This window comes from Anser cygnoides, chromosome 1, assembly GCF_040182565.1.
Source record: "Anser cygnoides isolate HZ-2024a breed goose chromosome 1, Taihu_goose_T2T_genome, whole genome shotgun sequence".
NCBI lineage: Eukaryota > Metazoa > Chordata > Aves > Anseriformes > Anatidae > Anser > Anser cygnoides.
In genome coordinates, this window is record NC_089873.1 from 168742598 (window position 1) to 168755238 (window position 12641).

Here is a 12641-nt window from a genome sequence, read left to right on the forward strand (position 1 = left end):
AGCCAAAGCTGGAGTGGGAAATCTGGCACCAGATTCCCATCCTCTGACAGTTCTGCTCCTGTTGGTCCTTTCTTATCTTTTGAACTCTTGCACCTTCCGTTCTTTATGGCAGTTCTTGAGGAATCAGCTGTTAGCCTTCATTTTGGGGGTGTTACCAGGCAGAGGCTTCACAGTTAATATAATATTGCCTATTAATAAGAACTTTTTGTTCTGGCACCTGGCCATCCACAGATAATGTGAGTGTTTAATAGAAAATAATATTATTCTTTACCTAAAAATAAGGTTTGTGTAAAATGTTATTGATTAATCTTTAAGGAAAATCATATATTTCATGGTCTCTTTTACAATGCCTTTTCCAAGATGTACATTACTGAATGTCTTTAGAGTAATGCTGCTTTGTCTTGCTTTTTTTCTCTCTTATGCTATAAACACATATTTAATTGAAAATAATGAAAGGTCTTCTTAGGTTGAGCTTGTAAGAGATATTTTCCTTCAGTGGTGTAAATAGCGTGAGAGGAATGTGGTTAGTCCTGTCTCTTTCACATAGCTGTGTAGGGGCTGGGTGAGCAGGGCTCATTGAGGAGAAGGGCTGGAAGCAACACCTGGGAACTTCAGCTGAGTGGCCTACGCTCACGTCTTTCCGCCAGCTGGCTCTCGTTTCTTACCCAAAGTGATACTGTTTTAAAGGAAGAACAAACTATTTCTGGTATTTCTCTTTCATCTTCCATCCCTTCCCGCCTGGGTTTCTCCATTGGTCTTCTACCACGGGAAAGAAGATCCGGGGCTTTCTGTGCCGAAGTGGCCGTTTCAGGGGAAGGATCTTGGGGTGAGGAGAGACACAGGTTCACAGATCCTTTTGAGTAAGGACCCAAAGCATGGGAAATACGTCCCTTCTTTGTTCTGGAGGTCTCTGTGGTCAAAGAAACCAACAGGGGCAGCGCCAGGCGTTGAAAGAAGAGTGCCTAAAAGTATGCTGAAGCTGGAAGCGGCAAGCGCTCCACTTGCAGACCGTCCACGCAGTGTGATGGGACCACTGGGGTAGACCTATCACGTCAGATGGCAGGGCTTACATCTATACAGTGCTCCACACTAGCTGTTTGCAGCAAGGGCACGTATGCAAGGCAGTTCAGTGACAAATCCGAGCCCGTTTTGCAGAGCTTTGTCCTTGGCAAGCGCAGGTGCCCCGCCATTTGCTGCACCGCCTCGGCTGCCCAGGCACAGCAGGTGCTGCTCAGCTGGGGGCTGTAAAATCAGCTGGGCAACCTGGCTGCCAGTGCAGAGCTCCGGCTGCAAGTCCAGCCTGTCAGCCCGGAGCCCGGATCACTCTCTCCTTGCCGCAACTGTTTCCCACCCCCGTCCGACATCAAAACTGCAGCGCAGCCCAGATGGTGCGCAGGAGGGACTGCCCCAGCGAGCTCAAATGCTGCCGACAGCCCCACCGCGTGCCTGTACAGCATCTGACTTCCTTACAGAGACACCCGCGGCCATTTCAGCTGGACTTCTCAGGGCTGTTTGAACTTGGCGATGATTTTCTTTTGAAACTCCGAGCACTCGGCAAAACATTTACTGACTTTCGAAGAGATGCTGGGAGGGAGGTGCTGCCTGTGACAAAGCGAGTGTTGCGTCACTGGCTCGTATAATTGGAAAGGTATCTCGCGAGCTGCTCGTGATTCATAAATGATAACAAATAGCTGAGGAACGACTGTGTCCGATGAAGGAAACAGTAGTTGCAGAGATGCTCTTGTGTTGTCCTGGTTGTGGTTAGCTGGTTCAGGAAGGGAAGGTTAAAAAATCACTTTTGACACACCAGAGGAACACACATGCAGACCTCACACAGTTTCCCTTCCTCAGTTTTGAAGCATGCTCAACTGTAGGATCAAGGTAACTCCCAAGAGCATTTAACATGTAGACATTAAAGAGTGGTGATAGAAATCCCAAACAAGTACAGCCTTCAAAGGTGGCAAAAATGGGGTTTTATAGCAATTTCTTTTATGAAAGCAAAAAGTCTGGATCAGCCATATTAATCTTCTCCTGTGACACTCTATGACACAGAACCTGGGGCATGCATCATGTTTAACTTAAGACAAAAAGCAGTGGGGTGGGATTTTCCAAAACTGCTCTTAGCCCAAGTCTGATCTCATTGAAGTAAATCAGTTTTTATCAATAGCTGTGTGCAAGTCCCGTGGCTAAGTACTTTTAAAAATCATAGACCATTCCTGGTAACATCTTACAGGCAAAATTAATTTTACTGAACGTAAGTGCAATAAATAAAGAGGACACTTTGCAGATTGAGTTTTTATGTTTCCTTGGGAAATCGTACTTCATTTTTACCAGCTTGCTAAGAAACGTCCTGCAGTGTTGTTTATACGAATAATTAGAAACCTTCATAAACTTCCTATAAATAATTGGAAGTCCTTGGCACCCTGTGATAAATTGCTGAAAAGTAGGGCAGGCTGGCCATTTTGGGAGAAAGTACAGCTTGTTGGGATGAGGCTAGCAAACTTGTACAGTAATCATGGGAATAATTACACAGCCCTTTGTCCTTATGTTAATCCCCGCATCACCCCTGCAAGGTAGGATCTATACTGTTGCCTTAATCCTGTTGATTTTCTTAGTCATGTGAATGCCACAGGAATGATAAATCTCGAGGCCCTTTCCTTATATTCAGCAGATTCGGTTCATAGTAATTGTGTAATTTGGCCTAAAGAAACCCCTAGGCAGTGGGTGTTCATGGGAAGCGTACAGAGGGGGTTGTGGGGATTAAGAGCAAGGAGGCGAAAGTCACCACCTGTTTCCCCCCCCACCCCTTTCTTTTGTCTCTACCAGGAGAAAAACCCTACAAATGTACCTGGGAAGGCTGCACCTGGAAGTTTGCTCGCTCCGACGAACTGACGAGGCATTACCGCAAGCACACGGGAGTGAAGCCATTCAAGTGTGCAGACTGTGACCGCAGCTTTTCCCGCTCAGATCACTTGGCGCTCCACCGCCGCAGGCACATGCTGGTTTGAGAAACGCTACCTGTTCCAGCCGAGCTTAAGAGCTGGGTCTCTTAACTACCCGGAGTGAATTCAGCAGGGCTGAATCCCCTTCTACAGTGTTAACAGGCAGGGCTGTCCCTGCTGTCTGTAACAAAAAAAAAAAATAATAACAAAAAAAAAAAGCAGGAAAAGAAGTGCCACTCTTCTCCTCGCCATCTGAAGTTAACCCCATCTGCCCCTCAGCATGGTTACACCCCAAAAGTGTCATCACAATCACCTGGGAAATAGCAGCCGAAATGCTACAGGAATGGGCATTATTTTACATGCTGCGTCCTTTGAAAAAAATGTTTATAGCTTGTATGTTTTCTCAGCTGTCGGACATTTTGTTCCTGAAAAATCACTGCTGATTGGAGGATCAGATGCCACAAATCGATGATGATGATGAGAGCCAGACCGATAGACCTTTATTATCCCATCTTTTCCTCTTGTTTTGAATACCACCTGGCCAATGTCAGCCTCACGCCCGAGCCGTGCTACAGACGAGCTGCGTGGGAGTAGGCGAGAAGATCCTGCTGGAGAGGTCCCACCGTCGGAGCCGAAGGGTTGCTGGAGCAGACTTTTGCAATAACAATGGTGGCATTTTAATGTTGTACCACAAGTTGTCATTATGCCATTGAGGACACCAGCCATTTAACCGTTTTCTTTTATCCTTTTTTTTTCCTTTCTTTTTCTTTTGTTGTTGTTGTTGAAGTCTGTAAAATAAAAAAGGGGCAGCAGCATTTCTGCTGAAAGTACAATATTAAGTATCTGTATTTTACCATGGACTTATTTAGAATCATTTCCTGATTTGTATAGAAAAAGCCGATCTGAAAACTACTACCCCGTTCTCAAAGTGCAGTTTTCTTTCATGCAGGTATCCTCTTCCCCGTGACCAGTGTTTGAATGCAAGGAAGTAGTCAGATCTTACGCTTGCTGGTACCAAGGTTAGGGGTGTAGGCATCTGTGGAATGGAATTGAATGTACCCACAAAACAAAACAGAAGAAAGGGCTGCGTCTCTTGCAGAGAAAAAGCAATAATGAGTAAAATGGTTCTCAAAACAATAATTCACTCCACACCAACAGAAGGCAGGGATGCAGAATAGCATGTAAGACCATTCAAGTCAATCTTTCTGATGGTTTCACTGACCTGCTAGGTACCACAATTAAGTACATTCATTTCCTTCAACGTAAAACTTATTTGTGTCTGGAAAGCAAGACAGATAAAGGAAAGATCTGAGCGTTGAGGAGTCAGTGGATGAACTGTAAGTAGGAAGGAGAAATGGTTCTGGAATGGTGCTCTGCAAGACATTATGTTTCTCCCTGGGAATTAGGGAATAACAAGATTTTGCCAGCTGTCTGTTATGATACAAATGGCCCTTTATATGGGTAGCAGTGGCTGCCTCTGCTGGGATTTTCAATCCAAGACTTTTCAGATTAAATAAAAGGAAATTCTTGATCATTCCCATACAGCCCTATAATTGTGAATCAATTTATATTAATTACATTATGGAGGAAAGAGAGAAACTCTTAGTCATCAGTTGTTCGTGAAAACAGAATAGTGTTTTTCTGTTTTCCTTCCTCACAAGGATCTGCCTATTCAGCTAAATGCGACAAAGAAGAGGCTTGGCAAGATTTTTTAAGTGTTGAGACTTTCATAGCTTAGAGATAAAAGATGTATACATAAAGGTCTTTTGCAGTGCATTTAATTATGAATATTTGGTTCCAGGAATTGCACAGATTAAACTTGTGATGCCACTTGTTCATTTTTAAATGTTTGATCAGTCTGAATTCATTTCTGATTCCTGAAGTAATGGTTGTAATGTTGGTGGGGGTTCGGAAATCAAGATAATCTTTAAGAAAAAGCAGCACAGAGTATCCACACAAATACTGAAAGCAATTACAGTTAATTGAGGATTAATAAGACTGGGATAATACTTTCTAACAGCATTTAGAGGCTCTGGAGTATGATTGTCTTTAAATACAGCGTAAATGTTCCCCGATAATGGATAATTTATCAGCTCCCTTAAAGAACTTCAGTACTGTTAAAATTCATTTTCCCCTCTTCTGACTGGTCAACATAGAAACCCAGGACAAATTATCAGCAGCCATAGCAGGAAAAATGCCTCTCCCATTTCCCACTGACCACGCTGGTAATCATCTTCCACAAAATTTGGCAGTGTTTAGTACCCAGCTCAGAGTTAGTATTCAAGCAGCAACGCCGAGTGTCGATGCAGTTTAAAAAAGGCTGAAACAAACAGGGGCTTTTTGATAGCCCATAACGCATCGTGGAGCAACAGAACTGGGTTTTTACCAACAGCGTTACTTACTTAAAAAACGGATTGTCAGTGTTGTGCCTGAGGAGGTTCATGGACTGCATTCAAGGTCTACTTTTATGTGCTTCAGTGTCATTCCCTTTAAATGAATCAGTCGTTCTCAATGTTTTGGGAAAGAATTCAGGTCAGGTACAACTCAATTTATATAATTATTTTCTTGCCTGAGAACATTTTAACTACCAATAACTTGAATAGCAGCAGAATCTGTGATTTTCCCCCCACAGAAAATGAAATTTATTGGACGAGAAACTATTAAGGCTGTTCTGTTAGCATTCAAGAGAAGCAGTGAGAGGCATCATCTCTGATGTTGTTCACAAGGGCTGAATGTAACTGGGAGGGACCAATGTCTTCTTCACGCTTCCTCTGTAGTCAATGGTGAGAAAAGAGCAATTGAGAGGCCCTAAATTTCAGTGTGCAGCTTTGAACTGCCCTGTGCTGACTGCACAGAGAAACCCGAGGAGGTTTGTTTCCCAAGGCAGAAGTTGCTCTTTGTGAACCCCTTGTCCTTCAGCCGGTTCCCTGTTACTTTATACATGTGAAACACAACAACAGAAAGAGGGTCTGGTTTTATTCAAGGAACCCCAAAGTGACAAGGGGGTAAAGCAGAGCTCACGTTGAGGGTCACAGGCTCAGGGCATGCCGATGGGAACAGAATGAAGCTAAAAGATAGAGCAGTGCACCCTAAATTTCCTTAATTAACAGGCAAAAATGGATACTTGGCCTTCCTAGCAGACGTATACGAGCTTTTTATGCTGCCCTACAACCCTACCTCTAGACACCTTGGCCAACCAGCAGCAGTCTACCACTGGGTTTCAAGTAGCCAGTATGATCCTTGGCAAGTGTCTCTTTTGTACCAGAGCCCTCAGGCTTTGGCCCGAGGTATTTTTTGAGGATATTCTCAGTTTTGGTTTTCCCCTTCAGAAGTATTTTAAGAGAAATTACTTCATGGGAGGAGGGTGTTCGGACGTGGAGCTGATGTCTCCCAGCTTCTCAGGGTGTTCTTCCACCAGTGGCTGTGGTCCAGGCCCGCCAAATTTTGGTGCTTGTGCAGAGGTTGAGGGTGGTTACTCCATGGCATTTTCCTCAAAACTCCTGGTGTCCCACTGCCGCGCTGCGACATTGCATAACTGTGGTGAAGGCTTACATCATGCGTGGCATGCAGAAATACCAGATCTTCTCTTGGCAGCACACAGTAGGTCCATCTGAATTGAGCAGTTGGGAAATACAAATATATACGGTGTCCCCCTTCTTTCAGAAAGAGATTTATGCTTTTCGGTGTGAGTAAAGGACAGGTAATACCCACTGTGGCCATTACAGCTCAGCCCACATGGGAAACTGCCACGAAGTGTCAGATTTCAGGTATTTTCAAAAGGATCCAGTGGATTTGTCAGGAAATCTCAGTAGCCAGCATTATATGAAAACGTAACGAGCAAGCAGCTTTGATACAGAACTTTTTAAATTTTAAATTGTCATTATTTTTTGAGCACCTGTTTTATTCAGCACTGTAAAATTGGCTCATTGCAACAGCAATTTATACTGGGGATGAAGATGCAGTATTCCTTATTGTCTATCATGCTTACACAATTAATGAAATAGATTTAGACTGACTTGTATATATGATTATTTGCTGGAGTAATGTCTAACAAAATTAACAGTGTTAAAAATGACATCAGTGATGTTGATGTTTGGGGTAAACTCACAGTGCAGAGCATGGACAAATAGCTGGACAACCTTTCTCCCCTTTAATAATGGGAATAGCAGTGATCATAAGTCTCGTTTTCCATTAGCCACATTGAAAATGTATTCTAGTTGCCATTTATAAATTTATCTTCTGATAATAAATGCTGTTTAATGGAAAAAATCTCTTTCTCCTTTATTGAAGGTGGGTGTCTCAAACCAGAGTAAGTTTCACCATTAATACCTTGCTTATTTTTTTAGTTTGAACTTTGGTTTGGAAAGATCAGTGTGAGAAACTGCATCTTCCAGAGCAGACGTGCCTAAAGATGGTTCAGGAAGTCTGCCCTCCTCCTACATGCTCACCCGTACGCCCATGCGTGTAAGTGCTGGCACTTCCACATGCCTCCTCCCATGTGCGGATACATAAACAAGCAAGTTTATAAAAACAAAGCAAGATGAAGAACTGGAAATAAATACTGTAAAAGGAAATACTACCTTCTTAAGAAACCAGCTTGTATTACTGTATTATGCCTTTGCCTGTGATTTGTAACTGGAGAAGCACACAAAGAAATTTAAAGATGATTGTTATATTTTCACAGTTTCATGGTAGCATTACGGTTGCTGTGTAATATGCTTATTAAAATCATGCCCATTGGTCATTTAAAAATGCTTCAGTTCTGATCAATTGCAGCAGTAAATCAGTTTTTAGTAAAAAAATAAATAAAAAATAACTATAAGGATACTGCATCTTTAGAAATTGAAATACATTGAAAGTATTTTACTATACTTGTAACAGTTTAATTATTCTGTAATATATGTGATAGTGGAAAAGTATTTTCAAACTCACAATTTTTCATGGGGTGTAAATAGGTTAAATGAAGTACATTTTAAAAAAAAAACAACTTTGGTTTTCATCAAAAAATGGTTAAATAATGCCCTGCAAAGCTTAAACAGAAAATGTTAAGTAGATTATTCCATTTTGGGGAGCGTGTTTTCTCTGCAAGACAGAATGGACGCTTCTTTGCTGTTTTGCAGATGGCATGCGATATAGTGAAGTCATATTGTGTCCTTCAATGTCAAATAAGTCAACACTCAGAATGTCTTTGACTGAATAAAGGAAAAAAAAAAAGCTCTTAAAATGAAAACCATATGAAAATGGGTTTTTTTGTTTGGTTTTTTTTTTTTTTTTTCTTTCTGGCAATTTACAGTGAATGGCAGATACAGTAACAGCAAACTCTCATTTGATTTTATTTGTTCTTGTATTTCCCTGACAACAATGCATCTCGAATAAAGGTTGCAGAGCTGAAATAAGCAGCTGCTCTTTGCCAGTTCCAAGGGAGTTCCATCTTCTAGGTGCAGCAGCATGTCAACAAAACCAATGGTAGCGGGACAGCTGTGACATTTAAAATGCACATACACTTCAGCAAGGTAGCCTAAAATCTATTTTAAAAGATGAAACAGAAACTGAAAGTGCCTGTTATTAGAACTGATGGGATGTTCCTATACTTTTACACAGCAATAATTTACAGGATTCTGTCAACAATAAGATGAAAATAAAATTGTACTCTGAGAACAATAATGCAGCACAGAAGCGAACACAAAGTGCCATTTGTATTTTCACATGTTGAGATATTTTGTTAGAAGTTTTAGTTATTTTCTCAAATAACGTCTGTCATATACTTGTGAGATGAGAATGGGTCTTAGTTTACAAATTACTCATATCCATATGAATTCTAAGTAGGTGTAAATGGAGTTGATTGTGTTTTATGGCGTTTCTTCCTAATTTATGTCTGATACGCCCATATATCTAGGGTATTCTGTAGTAAAATATTCCAAAAACCAGCAATAAGCCCAATGGAGCTTTTTTAGGGTACACACTAGAACAGGGATTCTCCTGAAAAATCCTCTGCATTGAACTCTGGAGATGAGTTCATCTAATGTCTCCTTTCTCTTCTTTGTGTAACACTGGTATTTAATACCATCTTTGAAATGGTTGACTCCAAGAGAGGACAAAATATATCACTTTATATATTATTATTATTTTAGGGACGAAGGAATGAAAAAGGTGGGGACTATTAGTCTAGAGACTATCTGAATAACAAAAAAGAAGATGGTATAACTGGAGTGGAGAAGGTTTAGTTTTTAATATTAAGTGGCCTAAACGATTGCATCAGTAGACTGATCTCACTAGAAAATGGCCAGATCTGTCTCTTCCTGTCCTTGTTTCTCATTTATTATTATTATTAATCTAGTAGGTTTCTGTAAAAAAAAATAATAAATTACTGATGCTAATGGAGTCTTAAAATAGTGGTGTAATGCCATCCCTCATGCTTCTCCTGTTCCTAAAAATGAATTTATTGGAGATCAAAATGTAACTGGTTGTCCTAATGCCTTTGCCAAGAACGATTGCTTTCTGTTCTCTAGATTTGTACCCACCATTTATCTGTGCAGAATTTTGTACTCGGGCAGTTCTACATTTTGCCCAGATTTTGTTACCCTCAGTGGGTTTCTGTTTGAGTGGGAGAATGGGTTTTTGTTTTTATTCACCAAGGCAGGATTGCATGTGCATAAAGATGCTCACGTATGGAAGACAGCGGAGGTACAAAATAAAAGCATGTGGCCGTGCGTGTAAAAACTAGACACTGATGCATGCCGGTTAATCATGTGAGAAGACCACTAGTTTAGTAACAACTTATTTTTAAATCTGTTAGACATCAGTGGAAATAATCCCATCAGAACATGCATATACTTATTCTGTCATCCTGAACTTAATCTCCAAATATTAAGCACATAAAAGAGCTCAATTCACACTGGGGATTTGAGGAGAGCACCAGGGAATGTGTCATCAGAAGGACAAAGGAAATATGAGTTTCTTATACCTGAGCTGTTTGTTGGAGAGGAGGGCTTGGTCCTTTGTTCTGAAGCTGCAGTGCTCCGAGGAGACACCCCTAGAAATGCACGGTGGTGGGAGTTTGGCTGACTCCAACACTAGGTGTGTGAGTTCTTGCGTAGGAAAGGGCATCTGGTCTTCACCATCATAAGATGAGCCAGGCTTTTGGGGTTTCCTTCTGAAAAAATTAATACAGAGGGGTTTTGTTGTTGTTGTTCGGGGGTTGATTTTGTTTGGTTGTTCTGTTCTGTTGATTTGCCAGCATACCTCTATAGCAGCTTGTGCTTACTGACTTTAAATTATGAAATAAACTGAGTTGTCTTTGGAGTGATTTGTAGATTATTCAGTAAACAATCATTCAGTCCTCCAGACAGGCAAAACTGTGAATGCGAATTTTAGCTATGAAAATAAGAACAGCAAAAGTTATTTGGGGTCCTCTCATCCATATGTGTGACCTGCAATGTTTCCCCTGGCTCATTCTCAGAAATGTCAGCGAGCCAAGGTGCTGTCAGTTAGAAAACATGCGTGGTGGTCCATTGACTTGTTAAGCCTTGCTTCATGCTGCTAGCTCTGCATTTGGAAAACAAGAGTTCGGTGTCTGGTAGGAGACACACTCAAATAGGTAAAAGCTTCGATGGACTGCCATAAGCATGAACCATGAACCACAGACATGGGTTCAGATGCTGCTTTTCTCCCTGTTCTTGCCTTTCTACATGTGAAGAGTTTCTTTGGAAATATAGTTTGAGCCACAATCTTCACAAACAAACAAACCAAACTATTTCAAAATTCAGAACTTACGTTCTCATTTCTGGCTTCAAACTATTTTTCAGTGCTATATTTGCATCTTGTTTTTCATTAAACAAGAAAAAAAGACAAAAGAAAACCACCATAGTATATTTTTCCCTATTGTCCTATACATTGCTTCCTTGGTGATGTAATTTCTCCACTGAACACCTACACAGCATGCTCTCTTGACCTGCTCTGTCCCCAAGAAGTTATATATCCCATGTGCACTTACAGCACAATATACACGGAGATAGTAATGAATTACTTAAGTTTCATGCACCACCAGCCTTAAAACCTTCAACCCACACACACAGACACGCACATTCATACACTTCAAGTGAACGAGAGATTTAGACACTGCTATCAACATGTGGGGTCAAAAATACCATTAATTTGGAAAGTTTCTTTCAGCTGCGTTTAGGAAGAAACAACAGAATAATGAAAAATACCATTCTTGGCCAAGTCACTTATGGATGAAGCAAATTCCCCTATGGCATTAGTTGAATGAAATCCTAAGGATGGGGCTGCGTTTGGCCTCCAACTGTTCCTTCTAATCAGGTAGTTATAGCTGTATGTACCAATGAGTGTTCATTTGATCCTCCTGTGTAAAAATACAAAAACATCCCGTAGTTTATAAAGTGACTAATTTGGGACCGAAGCTTCACAACAATGGAATTAGTATGTATGGCACCTCATTCTTTTTCCTACGATAAGATGCAAAAGGGAGGGTCATTATCAGTAACCCCATAGAGATAATAGTGTCGATAGAAGCCCTGTACTTCAAAGGAATAAAAATACCAGTGCTAGCAAGCAAGCAGTAGTTTCTCATCTTTTCTTTTGCCTTTTCAAAAGATTTTCCATGCAAAAATTACTTTTCTTCAACAATAATAAAAGTAATCATCTGAAGATCTAATTTCCCGATAGTTTCCTCTGCATTTATATGCTATGTAGTGTTTAGGCAACACCTATGTTATAAGTTTATTAATATTATGTAAGTGTTGTTCTTGTATTTATGTATACTGTATGTATTGTAAATATACTCAGAGCTTTTTTTCCTCTTACTGTAAAATGGTGATTTTTTTTTTGCCCTATGATAATGTAAAGGGAATCCCCTAATGAAATTCTGTCAGAGGATGATTATTCCAGTCTATTCTCAAAGATTTAAATGAACAAGTGTTATCGTTTTTAATGGTGTCTCAGACATATTTTGTTGGTGCATTGCTTTTCTGTATTCAACTTTCCTATGAATTGAGCTGTGAATTGAAATAGAGTTTAAACCTTTAAATGTATGCATTTGTATAATTATCTGAATGGAGGCATGAAGGTTAAATAAAGCATTTTGTATGGAACGAAACCCCCTAATTATTACTGTGGATGACTCAAACCTTCTGGAATACCCAGTTATTAACTTTTAAAATTAAACCTTTGTTAAAAAAAAATCTTTTCTATAAACATATAGTGATTTTTTTAATGGAATGTTTTCTTAAGAAATGGATTTTACTTGCTTTACTGATTTTTTAAAAGCCATCATATAGAGTACACATTCTTTCTTCTTTCTCAGTGTTTGCGCATCTGTGGCAAAGCTGGAACAAATAAAATAGCACTCAGCAGTATAAACAAAAATGTCCTGGGATGATATAAAAATATTTTGCATTAGTATATAATCTGAGTTCACTAAGTATTTTAAAATGGAATTGTGTGTCTGTCTCTGCCTTCTTCTTTCCCTCTTAATTCCCTGCTTGTAGGGATACAATTAATGTACAGCATCCTTAAGATGCCTGTGCAGCTGAGAGAGGATTTGTTCCTTGTATGCATGCCAAGTGAAGAAATGGCTGGGGAAGGAAGGCTTTGGTGAACTGGAAAAATCGGTTTTGTACTTTGTTGAAGTTGGGTGCTATTTGTGATTGCTCCTAGGGACGTTTTGAGACCCATGGGCTT

At 40.3% G+C, this 12641-nt stretch overlaps 1 protein-coding gene across 11 annotated transcripts in view; it reads left to right on the forward strand.

Moving 5' to 3' along the window:
• Positions 1-12397, forward strand: part of KLF12 (KLF transcription factor 12) — a 248643-nt gene extending 236246 nt beyond the window's left edge. For all 11 annotated transcript variants that reach the window (XM_048079122.2, XM_048079115.2, XM_066987684.1 and 8 more), the window contains one exon: positions 2827-12397. In XM_048079122.2, coding sequence (XP_047935079.1) covers positions 2827-3008 — 182 coding nt within the window. In that variant the 3' untranslated portion in view covers positions 3009-12397. The remainder of the gene's footprint in view (positions 1-2826) is intronic.
• The last annotated feature ends 244 nt before the right edge of the window (positions 12398-12641 follow it).